The 18,279-nt window shown below is 37.9% G+C and overlaps 1 protein-coding gene across 1 annotated transcript in view; it reads left to right on the top strand.

Annotated features, from left to right (window-relative positions):
* The window catches only part of MOSMO (modulator of smoothened), a 55,802-nt gene extending 38,211 nt beyond the window's left edge, over positions 1-17,591 (top strand). Inside the window, exons 2-3 of the mRNA XM_007189959.2 lie at positions 11,970-12,182; positions 16,752-17,591. Coding sequence (XP_007190021.1) covers positions 11,970-12,182; positions 16,752-16,936 — 398 coding nt within the window. The 3' untranslated portion in view covers positions 16,937-17,591. The remainder of the gene's footprint in view (positions 1-11,969; positions 12,183-16,751) is intronic.
* Positions 17,592-18,279: the final 688 nt, after the last annotated feature.

Below are 18,279 nucleotides of genomic sequence, written 5' to 3'. Positions count from 1 at the left end.
GACTGTCAACTAAAAATTCTGCAAAACTATCCCTCAGAAACAAAGGAGAAATCAAAATATTCTAAGATAAACAAAAACTGAGAAAATCCATCACTAACAGACCTGTCCTACAAGAAATACTGAAAGGAGTCTTCAAACTGAAAGAAAAGGGCACTAGGCAGTGTTTTGAATCCACACAAAGAAATAGGGCACAATAAAGGTAACTACAAGGGTGGATATAAAAGTCAGTATATAGATCATCCAAAATGAAAATAAATAAGGAAACACAAACTTTAAATGATACATTAAACAAGATGGACTTAGCTGATATTTATAGGACATTCCATCCAAAAACAGATTACACTTTCTTCTCAAGTGCTAATGGAACATTCTTCAGGATAGATCATATCTTGGGTCACAAATCAAGCCTTGGTAAATTTAAGAAAATTGAAATCATATCAAGTGTCTTTTCTGACCACAACGCTATGAGACTAGGTATCAATTACAGGAAAAAAATCTGTAAAAAATACACATGGAGGCTAAACAATACACTACTAAATAACCATGAGATCACTGAAGAATTCAAAGAGGAAATCAAAAAATACCTAGAAACAAATGACAATGAAAACATGATGACCCAAAACCTATGGGATGCAGCAAAAGCAGTTCTAAGAGGGAAGTTTATAGCAATACAATCCTACCTCAAGAAACAAGAAACATCTCAAATAAACAACCTAACCTTACACCTAAAGCAATTAGAGAAAGAAGAACAAAAAAACCCCAAAGTTAGCGGAACGAAAGAAATCATAAAGATCAGATCAGAAATAAATGAAAAAGAAATGAAGGAAACAATAGCAAAGATCAATAAAACTAAAAGCTGGTTCTTTGAGAAGATAAACAAAATTGACAAACCATTAGCCAGACTTATCAAGAAAAAAAGGGAGAAGACTCAATAGAATTATAAATGAAAAAGGAGAAGTAACAACTGACACTTCAGAAATACAAAGGATCATGAGAGATTACTACAAGCAACTATATGCCAATAAAATGGACCACCTGGAAGAAATGGACAAATTCTTAGAAAAGCACAACCTTCCGAGACTGAACCAGGAAGAAATAGAAAATATAAACAGACCAATCACAAGCACTGAAATTGAAACTGTGATTAAAAATCTTCCAACAAACAAAAGCCCAGGACCAGATGGCTTCACAGGCAAATTCTATCAAACATTTAGAGAAGAGCTAACACCAATCCTTCTCAAACTCTTCCAAAATATAGCAGAGGGAGGAACACCCCCAAACTCATTCTATGAGGCCACCATCACCCTGATACCAAAACCAGACAAAGATGCCACAAAAAAAGAAAACTACAGGCCAATATCACTGATGAACATAGATGCAAAAATCCTCAACAAAATACTAGCAAACAGAATCCAACAGCACATTAAAAGGATCATACACCATGATCAAGTGGGGTTTATCCCAGGAATGCGAGGATTCTTCAATATACGCAAATCAATCAATGTGATAAACCACATTAACAAACTGAAGGAGAAAAACCGTATGATAATCTCAATAGATGCAGAGAAAACTTTTGACAAAATTCAACACCCATTTTTGATAAAAACCCTCCAGAAAGTAGGCATAGATGGAACTTACCTCAACATAATAAAGGCCATATATGACAAACCCACAGCCAATATCGTTCTCTATGGTGAAAAACTGAAATCATGTCCACTAAGATCAGGAGCAAGACAAGGTTGCCCACTCTCACCACTATTATTCAACATAGTTTTGGAAGTTTTAGCCACAGCAATCAGAGAAGAAAAAGAAATAAAAGGAATCCAAATCAGAAAACAAGACGTAAAACTGTCACTGTTTGCAGATGACATGACACTATGCATAGAGAATCCTAAAGATGCTACCAGAAAACTACTAGAGCTAATCAATGAATTTGGTAAAGTAGCAGGATACAAAATGCACAGAAATCTCTTGCATTCCTATACACTAATGATGAAAAATCTGAAAGAGAAACTAAGGAAACACTCCCATTTACCATTGCGACAAAAAGAATAAAATACCTAGGAATAAACCTACCTAAGGAGACAAAAGAGCTGTATGCAGAAAACTATAAGACACTGATGAAAGAAATTAAAGATGATACAAACAGATGGAAAGATATACCATGTTCTTGGATTGGAAGAATCAACATTGTGAAAATGACTATACGACCCAAAGCAATCTACAGATTCAATGCAATCCCTATCAAACTACCAATGGCATTTTTCACAGAACTAGAACAAAAAATTTCACAATTTGTATGGAAACACAGAAGACCCCGAATAGCCAAAGCAATCTTGAGAAAGAAAAACGGAGCTGGAGGAATCAGGCTCCCTGACTTCAGACTATACTACAAAGCAAGTAATCAAGACAGTATGGTACTGGCACAAAAACATATAGATCAGTGGAACAGGATAGAAAGCCCAGAGATAAACCCATGCACATATGGTCACCTTATCTTTGATAAAGGAGGCAAGAATATACAATGGGGAAAAGACAGCCTCTTCAATAAGTGGTGCTGGGAAAACTGGACAGCTACATGTAAAAGAATGAAATTAGAACACTCCCTAACACCATACACAAAAATAAACTCAAAATGGATTAAAGACCTAAATGTAAGGCCAGACACTATAAAGCTCTTAGAGGAAAACATAGGCAGAACACTCCATGACATAAATAACAGCAAGATCCTCTTTGACCCAGCTCCTAGAGAAATGGAAATGAAAACAAAAGTAAACAAATGGGGCCTAATGAAACTTAAAAGCTTTTGCACAGCAAAGGAAACCATAAACAAGATGAAAAGACAACCCTCAGAATGCGAGAAAATATTTGCAAATGAAGCAAGTGGCAAAGGATTAATCTCCAAAATATACAAGCAGCTCATGCAGCTCAGTATCAAAAAAACAACCCAATCCAAAAATGGGCAGAAGACCTAAATAGACATTTCTCCAAAGAAGATATACAGATTGTCAGCAAATACATGAAAGGATGCTCAACATCACTAATCATTAGAGAAATGCAAATCAAAACTACAATGAGGTATCACCTCACACTGGTCAGAATGGCCATCATCAAAAAATCTATAAACAATAAATCCTGGAGAGGGTGTGGAGAAAAGGGAACCCTCTTGCACTGTTGGTGGGAATGTAAATTGATACAGCCACTATGGAGAACAGTATGGAGATTCCTCAAAAAACTAAAAATAGAACTACCATTTGACCCAGCAGTCCCACTACTGGACATATACACTGAGAAAACCATAATTCAAAAAGAGTCAGGTACCACAATGTTCATTGACGCTCCATTTACAATAGCCAGGACATGGAAGCAACCTAAGTGTCCATCGACAGATGAATGGATAAAGAAGATGTCACACATATATACAATGGAATATTACTCAGCCATAAAAAGAAACGAAATTGAGTTATTTGTAGTGAGGTAGCTGGACCTAGAGACTGTCATACAGATTGAAGTGAGTCAGAAAGAGGAAAAACAAATACTGTATGCTAACACATATATGTGGAATCTAAAAAAAAAAAAAAAATTGGTTCTGAAGAACCTAGGGGCAGGACAGGAGTAAAGACACAGACATAGAGAATGGACTTAAGGACACGGGGAGGGGGAAGGGTAAGCTGGGACAAAGTGAGAGGGTGGCATAAACGTATATACACTACCAAAAGTAAAATAGATGGCTAGTGGGAAGCAGCCACATAGCACAGGGAGATCAGCTCAGTGCTTTGTGTCCACCTAGAGGGGTGGGATAGGGAGGGTGGGAGGGAGATGCAAGAGGGAGGAGATATGGGGATATATGTATACGTATAGCTGATTCACTTTGTTATACAGCAGAAACTAACACACCATTGTAAAGCAATTATACTCCAATAAAGATGTTTAAAAAAAAAGTCAGTGTAAATATCTTTTTGCTAGTAATTCTTTTCTCTTTAAAATAAAGCAGTAATTATAAAATTGTGTTGATGGGCTTATAATGTATAAAGATGTAATTTTACAAAAGAAGGGGAGAGAATAGAGGGATATTGGGGCAAAAATTTTGATACACTGTTGAAATTAAGTTGGTAAATCTAAGCTGTTGGGTTTCATTTGAGATAAAATCCACCATTTTAAACTGTACAATTCAGTGATTTTTAGTATATTCACAGTGGTATGTGGCCATTGCCAATGTCTAATTCCAGAGTATTTGCATCACCCCAGGAAAAAGAAACCCCAAACTTCCTAATTCCTCCTCCCGCATCCCCTGGCATCCACTAATGTCTCTGTCTCTGTGGATTTACCTATTCTGTATATTTCATATAAATGGAATAATACAGTACGTAGCCTTTTGTGTCTGGCTTTTTTCACTTAACATAGGGTTCATCCATATTGCACCCTGTATCAGTACTTAAAAAAAATTTTCTGAATAGTATTCTATTGTATGGATTTTGTTTATCGGTTGATGGCCATTTGGGTTGTTTCCCCTTTTCTTGCTATTATGAATAATGCTATGAACATTCATGTACAAGTTTTTGTATAAATGTATGTATTCTAACTCCAACTGAGTACACTGCTATACACTTCAATTCTGACACTGGCCACCTAGAGTTATCACAGATCCCACAAATTAAGGGCTCTGTCCTCCACAAGATTGCCTCTAATTCAGACACTGCCACAAGTTTGGGGGGCGGGGCACTTCTGACCTACTGGCTACAAATTTGGGATTTCCCACCACCCCCTCTAGTTCAATAGAGGGACAGTTATAATGCTTTGATCGGGGCCATGGAAGCATAGAGAAGCAGTCAGCCCAGAATGGGAGCATAAGCTTGTCGAGGAAGACTTCCCAGAAGTGACTTCTAAGCTGTGACTGGAGTTTTGAATCATAGGTAGAAACCAGGAGAAGTTTGGAAGAGTAGTTTAGGCAGAGGGAACGGCATATACGAAGGCCTGGTGTGTGTGTGTGTGTGTTAGAGCTGATTTAAGAGTTAATTTAAGAATTTGAGCATCAAATGTAAAAAAAGAAAAAAAAGCAATATCATCCAGACCTTTGTAGGCCATTTGGACTTAGAGGAGAGAGAGTGTGTACAAGAAAAACCAGATCCAACAAAGACCCCTAAAGAATGCCAAATTTTAACGCATGGCAGAGAAAAAGGTGTCTGTGAAAAAAGACAGAGAAAGAAAAACTAAAGAGGCATGAGGAAAATAAATAGAACATGGAGTCACCAAAACCAAAGGAAATGTGTTTGAAGAAGCTGTATCAGATGCTGCTAAAATATTAAGGAAAGGACTTAGAAATGCCCATTAGAGTCAGCAGTATGGAATGAGTGAGCCTGGCAAGAGCTGTGTCAGTGGGGCGGTTGGGGTAAAAGCCAAGCTGCAGTAGATTAAAGAGTGAACAAGACTCTGGGAAGTGGGGACAGGGACTCTTGACAGGGTAGGGGACAAAGGATACTAGGCGGAGCGGACAGAAACACAAACATGTCGATACCAGAGGATGGCTTGACGTGATGGGATAGTTTTGTTTTATGATAAGGGAGACTTAGGGGACTTCTCTGGCAATCCAGTGGTTAAGACTCCACGCATCTAACGCAAGGGGCGCAGGTTCTATCCCTGGTCAGGGAGCTAGGATCCCACATGCCGCGCGGTGCAGCCAAAAAATAAAATAAAATAAAAAATAAACAGTTTAAAAAAAATAGGGAAGACTTAAGCTTATTCAAACAATTTTGCAATCCAGAAGAGAAAGAAAATAATAAGTTGGGCAAGCTCCCAAAGAAAGTGAGAGGGAATGGGATCCAAAACAAAGGGAGAGAGATCAATAGGATGAAAGAACAAGTGTGTGCAGATAAATTCATAAGTTTTGATGGTGGACAGTTGAGGGGTTGCTGTCCGATGGCCTCTATCTTTTCTGAAAAGTAACAGACACAGGCACCTACTTAAGTGATAGGGGTGGTGAATGGTTCTCATATTGAGGGAGAGTGCAGCAGACTTGGAATGGCCACAGTAGAGAATGGGGAAGCGCTGAATTAGGGAAATCTAATTAGCTTCTGGGTAGTGGTGATGGTCATGAGATAGAAACTTAGGAATTTCTAGTGGCACGCCTCTGCTCTGAAGTATGATTTTCTTCATCAGCATTCAGCATACTGGAGGTAAGTGCAGGAGGGGCAAAACTTACATTGAATCAGGGTTATGGTTTTTGCCAGGTGGGTGCAGTGAAATGATAGAAGTTAGGTGGTAATACGATGGATCAAGGGCTCTACGCTGGTTAAGGAAAGAAGTGAAGACAATAGGAAAGTGATGGATGGGGAGAAAATAGCGGCCAGTGCCAGGAAGTGCCAGGGAGGTATAAGAACAGGTGGAAGTAACAGGAATGGACACTGTTACTATAGTGGACACTAGTGACTGGCCTAATAAACCTATTATGTTACTCGGGTTTTCAGACATTGCCTATGTATGGTTCATTAAGTTTCCTTGTTTTACGTGTTGACTCTTTTTGGCCAGTTCACTATTTATAAGCACCCTCATCTTAAGGTAGAACCCAGAAATCACAGCTGATAAAAAATAATCATCACTAGCAGTGCTTCTGGAGGAAAAAAATTAAATATGTGAAGTTTTAAAGTTACCTATAGACTATTTTTTTTTAATTATTTATTTATTTTATTTTATGGCTGTGTTGGGTCTTCATTTCTGTGCGAGGGCTTTCTCTAGTTGTGGCAAGTGGGGGCCGCTCTTCATCGCGGTGCGCGGGCCTCTCACTATCGCGGCCTCTCTTGTTGCGGAGCACAGGCTCCAGACGCGCAGGCTCAGTAGTTGTGGCTCACGGGCTTAGTTGCTCCGCGGCATGTGGGATCTTCCCTGACTAGGGCTCGAACCTGTGTCCCCTGCATTGGCAGGCAGATTCTTAACCACTGCGCCACCAGGGAAGTCCCAAATTTCATCTTTTACCTCAAAGAATTGTCTCCTGCCTGTAGATTCAAACCTATCACTCACATTGACTAGCCAAGATCCTTTACATCCTCCAAATTCTCTGAACACATTTAGACTGTATCACATAATCGTGCACTTGATTTTAAGGTAACTTCTTTTAACCCCAAACAGAAAATGAGCTTTTCAGGAGGGAACTGAACCTTCTGCTTCATTGGAAACCCTTAGAATGGCCTGCAGCAGTGGGCACAAAGCAGGAATTAATAAACATTTGGTGAACTTAAATGAATTAAAAACAAGCTAAATTTAAAAATCATGCTGCATTAACTAGGTTCTCCTATAGAACTGTCTCAGTTTGATTTGTTGAAGCACACTAAATTAAGCATAAATTCAGCCATTCACTAATTTTTATCTTATCCAACAGGTCTTTTGCCTCTTGAAGGGGCCTGTAATTCCATTTTCCAAATAGCCAATCCATCTTTACCCTGCAGCTATTTCCTAGGTAACCAGTCTAGCCAAATAAAAACTTGCACACAATAGGAAAAAGGAAAACCAACTAGGAACTATAGCATCCCACATGCCTCTTAGTATCTCACCTGTGTATCAAAACACAGAAAAGGAAGTCATAATGAATCTTACCCTGTTAAGTGGGGAATCTTAACTAAAGAGGCTTTTGACACCCATCATCTACAGATCCAGACACTGCTGAAATGATTTAACACAGTCTGAGCATGTCTGTTGCCACAATGAGGATGATTACAAGGCATGTCATCACTACATGTAAAAGCTGTGTCACAGAAAATTTGAAACACAGTAATTGTAATGCAGAAAGGCACACATTCCCGCCAATCTGTCAGAGCAAATCATATGCAGTAACTGCTCACTAAACTGACCACGGAGAGGGTTTTCCAATATAGGGCTGAATTTGAACAAAATCGTGAAGTCAACATTTGCTATTGCCCTCTCCCATCTCTCCCTTGAGTTTTCTTCCTCCTCATGTTCTCTTCCTCTCAGGTGGCTCTCTTCGTTAGCTGTAGGTATTGTGAACTGGCCCACCCAATCCCTACAACTGATGTGGATCTCTTACTCTACTTTCTCCCTGGGGATATAAAAATCTAATCTTGGCAAGCTATCCTACTGGTAACACAAACCAAACACGTTACCACAAAAGTCTTAATGACTGATAAAGGCTTAACATATTGCCCTTTCCAAGAGCATCTGTAGTTAAGTAAGGGACAATATTCCAACTTAACTGAATTATAGAGTTTCAGGTTTCAGTGACAGGTTGGCTGAGGAAATTTAGGAGAACCTGGAGGCAGGTGAGAAGGGGCCTGGTAGGGGGCGCCAATGTAGGCAGTGACACATACCTTCCGGTGTAAGTCATACCCTGGCAGCTCATACTTTATATGAGTAGAAGCACAAGCACAGAAAATAATAGTCTATAGGTGGGCTTCCCTGGTGGCGCAGTGGTTGAGAATCTGCCTGCCAATGCAGGGGACACGGGTTTGAGCCCTGGTCTGGGAAGATCCCACATGCCGCGGAGCAACTAAGCCCGTGCGCCACAACTACTGAGCTTGCGCTCTAGAGCCCTCGAGCCACAACTACTGAAGCCCGCGCGCCTAGAGCCCGTACTCCACAACAAGAGAAGCCACCGCAACGAAAAGCCCACGTGCCACAACGAAGACCCAACGCAGCCAAAAATAAATAAATTTATTAAAAAAAAAAAAAAAAAAAAAAAGATGAAATTTAAAGACCTGGTGAAAGTTTGGGTACTAACAGTTACCTGAGTTTACAAGATTCAATGGTAGCAGCACAATTACCCTTGCAGATCCCTACACCCAGACAGCTTATGGAAAATATGTAACTCTGATATAAATTATATTGCCGTAGAATCTTAAGAAAATGGATTTTAGCGACAATGTTGACCAACCACTGTTTGCACTAGCCTTTGCATAATTTAAGAAAACTCTATTTTTACTGAAAGTGTGACAGTATTAGTTTTGTAATCTCAGACCACTACAAAAATGTGAGCACATAAGAGACACTCAATAAAATATTTATGAATTGATTTTCTTATATACAGTACACCTTCTTGTTAGTTAGCATTAGCTTTCTTTTCTTCCAGAATGTAGCTGTTGAATATTTGGTCTTGATTTGTGGTGATAAGGACTTTCGTAGATACAGATGCATAACTCTTCTTTTACAGCGGAACATCTGTCAGGTTATTTCCATTGATTTGTGGAAAGTATAGGTATAATTTTCATTTTCTTACTTGTTCTCTTTGTATTCACTTGGTGTGGTGTGCCAGCCAGGAGAGGAGGAAAAAGCAATCCTGCTCAGAAAGCTTAACAACCTATAGGCACAGGAAGTTAAACTTGAGCCCTCCTTGCCATGTCCATAAATGGAAAGTAAACGAGGCAACATAAGGATACTCAAAAATATTTTGAAGGAGAAATGTTTTAGTTATGGTTTATTGAACCTACAACTTCAAATAGTTGCCAGCAAAAAATAATTCTCAAATGTAAATCTCAGGACTTCCCTGGTGGCGCAGTAGTTAAGAATCTGCCTGCCAGTGCAGGGCACACGAGTTCAAGCCCTGGTCCTGGAAGATCCCACATGCCGCGGAGCAACTAAGCTCGTGCGCCACAACTACTGAGCCTGTGCTCTAGAGCCCGCGAGCCACAACTACTGAGCCCGCGCGCCTAGAGCCCGTGCTCCACAACAAGAGAAGCCACCGCAATGAGAAGCCCGTGCACCACAACAAAGAGTAACCCCGGCTCTCCGCAACTAGAGAAAGCCTGCGTGCAGCAACGAAGACCCAACGCAGCCAAAAATAAATAAATAAATTTATTAAAAAAAAAAAAAAAAGTAAATCTCAGTCCGCTAGCTATTTATAGAGTTACCAATGAAAGTTTCTTTGTATTTTAAATTGTGAAGAGAATTGTTACTATAATCAGAACCCATAATATTGAATTTTGCCAGAGGGTCTTTCATTGCCTGTTGTCTGTTCTCACAGTACTGATAGCTTTTATAAATGAGATAGTGACTACAGAGGGTAATTTGTTAGAAGATTTTTGCTGAGTGATCAGGAGTGGTTTCCTGTTAGAAGAGCTTGAGCACTGCTGTGAATGCCTTCTGTATTTCCAAAATTACCATAAAATGCCTTATCATAATAAGGCACCCCCTCTCCCTCAAGTTTTCTTTTCAAGGAAACTTTTTAATGTTTCATTTGAAGAACAATTATGCAACTCCCTGGTACCTACTCACCCCTATTGTCGCCCCTTTTCTGGTTTCAAGCAATTACCATGATACTAAAAGTGTTAGTGACTGTCAAAAACTTTGAACTGATTTACTTCTCTGGCCTGTGGAATCACTCCACCCCAAACAGCAGCTAGGAGGAGAGATAGTGTGGCATTACTTACTGTGACAGTTTGCTCACTTTCTATCCCTCTCCCGCCCCTCATCTGCCTCCATCTTGCTGGCGATGATCCTGTAATTATAATGCTGTTTGCACCTATGCGGAGATCACAAGAAGGGCCTAGTTATTAGATGATTTGAGAGAAAAAGATACAACTCGTTTGCGTTATCGTCTTCCACTCTTTTGAAAAGTTATAGTCAGAGTTAGCATTAGAGGAAAAAAGACCACAACTCAATTCTGAGAGCAGAACTGATTTTTCTCTTCATTTTCTTTGAACACATTGCTTATTTCTACAAATGTATGAATGGCAAAGGCATGTTGCAGGAAAGCCCCCTCCCTCCAACAGCCCCACCTACCCACATATACATCTGTATGTACAGGTCCAGCCCTGGTCTGTCTTCTCCCACCAAGGGCAGCTTCCCAAAATGCCTCTGGGAATTTTACCGACTGTCCTCAAAAAAGGCACTTGTTCATGGCAGGTGCTATGATTTTGAGGTTAATGTCTTTTTGTTGTAGTTGTTGTTGTTCATAATGAGAAAATAAGACCAATAAAAGATGCAGAAATCTGTTGTTTTCAGTGGCTCCAGAAATTTCTTTTCTTGTATTTTTGGCAACTGTTTTCCCATTTGCAGTTGCCTTTAAAGGGGGAAGCAAGCAACTTTTACTCAAAAGTAACATTTTAATTGTTCTTCATACTGGGGAAAAGGATAAAATAACAATTCTTTCATCTTCCTTATCTAGGTTTCTGTAAATTAATTCACCCCAAATTTGATAGAGAGGTTCCTTGGGTTTGACATGAGAACATGTTTGTTTAAAAATAGCACTTGATGTTTTACAAAAACCACTTTCATTTATTTAAATGGAAGAGGGGGCACTTTAAAAATTAGCACCGATGCCTTTATGCTTTTCTGCTGAAGCATACTAGTAATGATTTGGCACTGTGAGCATTTGTACATCGTACAGAAATTGTTGAACTTACCAAATGGGGTGAACCTACTAGTTTTTCCAGCATTTTCTTGAATTTAGTGGAAAAGTACTTATATTGTAATTTTCTTAGACCTTTTAAGTTTAATAAAATAATATTAGTTCCAGTATTTAATCCATTATTTAATTTTATTTATGTATTACACTTAGACATATTTCAAGTTTGCCTTCAAATTTTTAAAACGTGTGTTTCTCCTCAGCCAAAATAACATCATATACATTTGAGTCTTGGATCTGGGAATAGAAAAGTTCCAATTCTTTTTGCTAGTATGGTAATCTCAGCAAGAGCAGGAACCTCATTTCTCTTGTTCACTGTTATTTTCCTGGAGCCTAGAACAGTGCCAGACACAAGTACCCAGAAAAGTATTTAATAAATGACTGAATGAATTGCCTTCTATGACTTGTGAGGTTTTTTTTTTTTTTTTTAAGTTCACTTTGTACCTTAAACAAAGTATTACTACATAGTGGACTACAGCAGGATGCTGAAGAATAGGACTCAGTGGAATTCAGTGCTTGAATGACCCGCTCAGAGAGAAAAGGACTAAAGGGGTGTTGGTAGGGACAATTCCCTGGGTGTGCCAAACCCACTAAAATACTCCCACGTTTTGCATCTCTCCAGGAGCACTCACTGTGGGCCTTGTGCGACAGTGTCAAACAATCCATGGACGAGACCGGACATGCATCCCACCTCGGCTTCCCCCAGAGTGGGTCACCACACTGTTTTTTATCATCATGGGAATCATTTCATTGACTGTCACATGTGGTTTGCTGGTGGCTTCCCACTGGCGAAGAGAAGCCACAAAATATGCTCGATGGATAGCATTCACTGGAAGTAAGTAACCTGTGCTAACTAAATTTGTCTAGAAGGCCCTCACCCTGGAATCAAGACTCAGTAATAAGGACTCTAATCATCAAAGGGCACCACTTGCATACGGCCATCAGATAGACTCTACGTGGTCCCATCAGCTCTTCAGAATTCTCACCATAAGACCAGGACATCCAAACCTTAATTGCTTTGTATAACGTGCTATTTTAATGAATTTTATTTTTGCTCACATTGTGACATAAGTGTTCCAGGTCTGTGACTCAGAGCTAGCACTAACCTGAGTCTTCCTCTTCTTAAAGGTATTGGTATCGTCTGTCAAATAAAGATAAATCTAGAAGAAAATATACAGAAATACAAATTAGTTTAAGGTGGTGATTTGCTTTTTAATATCATTGATTTGAGTTTCTACCGTAAGTCGTGGTGTGACCATTGAAAAATCAACACATTTGGTTATTTAATAATCGTTTCTCAACATTTCTTATGCCATTTAAGCTATGCGCAAGGGTGTGATAATATTTATATATTACACATTCTCTTGTACTTTGCAAAACTGGTTTAATTTCAGAACACAACGCAGGCTTTTCCCAAGCTAAAAGCAACAAAAATGCTCAAAGGAAAGATTTCTGTAATTCTGCTTGCTTCTTTCTAAAGCAGGTTTGTCCCCCAGGGAACATTTGTCAAAGTCTGGAAACATTTTTGATTGTCACAACTAAGGGGATGCTCCTGGCGTGTAGTGAGTGGAGTCCAGGGATTCTGCCAAACAGCGTGCAAATGCACAGAACAGCCTCCACAACAAAGACTCATCTGGCCCCAAGTGGCAATAGGGCCCTGTTGAGAAACCCTGCTCTAAAGAACAGGATAACTATCCCTGTGACAAATACTATGGGATTTAATTTCTAATTCAGTGTCTTCTAATCATCTCAGGTTTTCTTAAGTTTTCAAAAAATGAATATTATAACACAGCTTACTTTCACCTGATATTGTCGTGTAGAACTTATATCACAGGGCTAAGGCATAATCCCATGTATCCCTATTAATGTTAAAACTCAGTTTATTCTTAAAGATCATAGGATAGGGATATTAGTTCATGAGTCTCTGTTTCTCCCTATCTCTCTGTGAAACTCTCTTTAGAGAATGTATATGTTTCTGGATCTGTTGTTTTATTTTTGTCTCTATTTCTCCCTTAATTTTAAAATTTAGATCAAGTTGCAGTTGACATAAAAAGGCTTCTCCATCCTTGTTAAGAAATGTGAAACAAGTTGATCTTTTTTGAGGTCAAACAGACCTCCTGAGACAGTTCTTTTCTAAATAGTAGGGTCTAGAGGCAGTTATAGAGACAGTGCTACTAAATTAAAGGGTATTGATGAGGAATTTAAAGAGAATCTTTACTCACAGATAGAGTTACTTATCCACTCTTTAGAATTCACTCTTTAGGAGTAAAATAAAATCAAAGAAGAAGGATTTAGTTTCTGGATTTAGTTGAAATTTGGGAGTGCATGTGCTCTGAATACCAAAAATCTGAAATATTATTTAGCAAAGTAATATGAGTCAGAGAAAAACATTAAGGTGCTCACATGAGCCATTGGTTCTTATGACCCAATAAAGGGAAAGAACTTGATTATCTTGTTTTTCATTTCTCTTCAAGAGAAAATATTTAAGTACATATTTAATATATAGCTACCTTGAAATGCAGAATGTTTTTCCTTTATTTTCCATTTTAAATAATTTAACTTTTAAAAATAATATGTGCATGATACATAATTCAAAGCCTATGAAAGGGTCACCAAGTGAAAAGTAAGTCTCATTTGTGGCCCTGTCTCCCAGTCGTCCGATACTCCTTTCCTGGAAGCAACCATTCTCACCAGTTTCTGGGGTTTCCTACCAGTGGTGTTCTATGCATAGAAACATATATGTATATGTGTGAGTGTTCTATAAATACATATTTATTCTATTTATACTATTCTGTACCTTGGTTTTTTCGTTCAACAATATATCTTGGTGTTGATGTCATCTAAGGAAGCATAGAGCTGCATTCCCAGAGCTAGTTTACTGGGGTGGTAGTCATAAGAGGGATTGGGCTCCCCCTAGTGTTTCCATTCAGCCTTTGAAAATGTACTTCATCTCTATTTTATGCACTTCTATTCCAGTTAAGCTATAGTTTGGTAAGAATATAAGCTAACATTTTCTGATGGGTTTACACAGTGGAAATGCTCAAAGGAGAGCCACACATGAGGGGGCTCACCTATGGGGGCAAGGGTGACAAAGCTGTGCCTTTTTCTTCAAGTCTGACTCTTGCCCTTGCTTTTGCCACCCTAATTTACTTGTCTACCAGTACACCTGATTGACTTTCACCACCAAGAAATCTATGCTATACAGAATATGAAGTTATGTCTTTACAGACTTATTTATTTAGGACCCAGAACTTAATTGTCAAAAGTTGATATGTATTTTCAGCATTAACAGTATTTTAAGATCTAAAGTAACTTCACAGGTCTCAATAGCTAAAAAAAACCCCACAAAAAACAGGAAAACAAAAACAAAAAAACCTCACCCACCAACATTAAATCTCCCCAGGATAGAGAACTAGATTCCTTGGATTAAAAACAAATATTGGATAGAATTAGAAGTTCATTGCTTCCTTAAAATTTGATTAAGCTTTTCCTAACCAATTTGGAAAATATTTAACACTTTTAAAATATTAAACCCTGCTTTAAACATAGTCATTAAATGATTACTCCATTATAAAAGATAGATTTTTATTTTACAGTAGAAAATAGGAAAGGATAGGAATTAAGTTAGCACATCAATTAACAGAATGAACAACAGTAATATCTGCATATCTTTTAAGGACTTCTAAATTATTTTAGTGTTTCTTGAGGTTAGAGATTAATCCACATTAAAGAACAAATTGTTTTTAAGACAATAATGTTTCCCCATTGTTTTTATTAGATTGTCTATAGCTATTTAGATTGTGGTTTCATTTTGCTTACCAAACCATATTAAGGCATAAGAACCATTAGAGATTGGTGACAGATACCACAGATCAGGGGGCACTGGCAGCAGTAATAAAGTTATTTATTGCTAACTATACAACAGAAAGGCCAAAATATGTAATACTGAATACGTGAATTTTTCATTTGTTCTGTAGTAGGTATCCAAAAGAATCTAAATCTGCTTATGTAACATTATTTGGTGTGGTCATATGCCCAAAATGAAACAGATTCTATGTCTGCTTAATATAAAATAATCCACCTAAATGGTGCAAAGCAAACAAGAGTGCTGGTGTGTTTCTTAAGCTAGTGTATTACTTAAGAAAATGTTACTTTTTACAGCATTTCTGGAGCTTCCTTCCAGGAAATATTCCTAACTGGCTTTTTCAGGACTCTCCTATTAAATTTTGTAGATTGAGTAACACAAAAATAATTTAGGACAAGTGTCAGCTGGTATATTTATCCAGGACTCTGTCAGTATTGCTAGGGATGGGTTTAACTGAGAAAAGTTTTCTCATTCAGTTAATATTGGGAATGACTATAGAATGACATTACACTGAAGAAATGTTTCTGCCTTCAAAGAAATTTGAAAGACTATGAACATTTGACCAACATGCTTTCAAAAAGCATAAAATATTTTCTTGGAAACGCCAGCCTATCTGTAGGTAATTTGTGTTCCCTAAGAAGAGTGTTTCTTTGGTAGCACAGGGGAGCACATGGTTTCCTAAAACAGCCAACTGTGGAATTACTTCTGCCCAGACACTGGGTTTTCTGATATCTTTCTAGAAGCATTTTAGCAAATAATATATTTCATTGTGTTTGCATACAAAACTCAAAAGATTTCCCCACTCTCCCCCACTTTAAACTCTGTAGTCAGAAACCTGGGAGATTTTTTTTTTTTTTTGGAACGTTGTCCATGATGAGAGATAACCAATTTGACAACTTGCTCCTCATCCCAGAAGTCCGTGGTTCTTTCCACTAGCTGATTTTAAATCAGAGTAAGATAAATAGTATTTATATTTGTATGCACCTTTTCTCAATTCCTTATAGCTAGTACCAACTGAGAGAGCAGAGAATTGGCAAAATAATGCTAGGATAATAATAATATACAGCATTTATTCAGCACTTACTATCAGCCTGTCACTGTGCGAAGGACTTGACATTGTTTTGTTTATCCTTGTACTATATACTTACCCATTTTCAGAATTTCAGAAGCCTAAGATTACACCATTAGTAAGTAGTAGAGCCAGAACTTAGCCCCTGTCTGACACTAGCCAGAGCCCTTAGTCACTACTTTAAATGGTCAGGAATTGTATATACGAGTACTTAGTAGGTTTGGAGGCCTTCCTTAATGCTGATATTCAAAACTATGTAAAAGGCTAAGCTAACTTTTACTGTATTTAATTGTTAGGCTTTGAGGATCTGTAGTATACACAAATCTTTTGATAAGTGACCCATGTTGTAACAGATTTGACCATGTCATCAATCCACAACCCTTCTTATAAACTTCCTTTGTGCCAAATTTTCATTGTTTTCTTAATCACCAAACCATGTTACTAATGTTGTGTTCTGGTTTGTTTTACAGTGATCCTTTTCTGTATGGCTGCCCTAATATTTCCAATAGGATTTTACATCAATGAAGTCGGAGGTCAACCATATAAATTACCCAACAACACAGTAGTTGGGTCATCATATGTACTTTTTGTCTTATCAATTTTCTTTACAATAGTAGGACTTCTATTTGCCGGCAAAGTTTGTTTACCAGGCTGATGAATGTCTGAATTGCTTGACTCTTATTATTTTTAATTTTATTTTATTTTTTTATTTTTGGAGGGTGGGGAGGACAAAGGCAAGGCATCTGAGTAGTCCTCGCATAGGAAGATGCTTAGATGAAACTGATGCTGAAAAGAAAAAAAAATGCTTTGATTTGTTCTCACTATGCACTTTGGATTTAAAAACAAAAAATAAGGAGAGCCTTTTCCATAACCAAATACAGACAATATTGACTAAATCTCCTGAGCATATTCAGGCAGTCAGGTCTGCACTGTGATAGCAACCTAGTGAAGGAGAATGCTTTATACTGAAAAGCATGTGGCCCTTTGTGACTCTGTTGTTCCATTTTTAACGTCTAATGATTCATTTGAGGGAGGAAAAAGTAAGTCTAAGTATTTATGAATCATGGCGGACCAGAGGGATGCAAGAGAAGTTCATGTGGGGCTGGCCTCACCTCCTAAGAAATTAGAGTTCACAGCTTCCTTGTAATGGTATGAGCCTTTGGCACCAGAATGGATTGCCATTGCATTACCGCACCAAGAAGCCAATAGATCAAAACTCGTTTGCTAAAATGTATGTAAAAATTCTGAAATTCCCTATTCTCTGTGTACAAAAAGAAAAAAAAAAATCAAACACTAAGAAACATGTCGTTGGGGGGCGGGGGGTTGGGTGGGGGAAATTTTCCTTATATTTATATAAATATATATATAATATATATATTTTGCTGATGCAGTATACAGTGTGTATATATGTGTGTGTGTGTATGTGTGTGTGTAAATTTATATACACACACATGCAAACAGTTCCTGGAAGAGAACTCTGAATGCTTTGCTAGCAAAACACTGTGGTGTGCAAACCTAGAACTCAATAGAAAAAAAGCCATTTATCTGAAGGCTGCATAGTGGAGAGAGTCTTCAGTTTACCTCATTCTTTGTAGCAGCCCTTGATTTTAACAGGTTTTTGTAATAGGTACAAATAATCCCATACCTTTCTAGGTGCAATTTTAAGTTAAGCTAAAATTCTTTGTAGGGTTAATTTATTTGTTTATGATAGTAGAAGGTAAGATCATGTCAAACCTTATAATTTGGGGAATCTGACACTATTTAAATTATTGGCAACTGTTGTCTGTTGTACAGAGGTTCTCTTTTTCTACTGGCTCGTTCTGTTACATTAATAAAACATTCTATATGTTTAAGCACACAACTTTACATAAATACAAAATTCACTAGTAATATCAATTTACAGTATTTTGGCTATTTATAACACTAACTTCACTCTGCCATAAAAATTAAATTTATGTTTCTTTTCATCTAAGCATTATTAATAATCTCCTTTACCAA

This window comes from Balaenoptera acutorostrata, chromosome 15 (genome assembly GCF_949987535.1).
Source record: "Balaenoptera acutorostrata chromosome 15, mBalAcu1.1, whole genome shotgun sequence".
Taxonomy (NCBI): Eukaryota; Metazoa; Chordata; class Mammalia; order Artiodactyla; family Balaenopteridae; genus Balaenoptera; species Balaenoptera acutorostrata.
The sequence above is the reverse complement of the archived record's forward strand: the minus strand, read 5'-3'. Positions and strand labels throughout refer to the sequence as shown.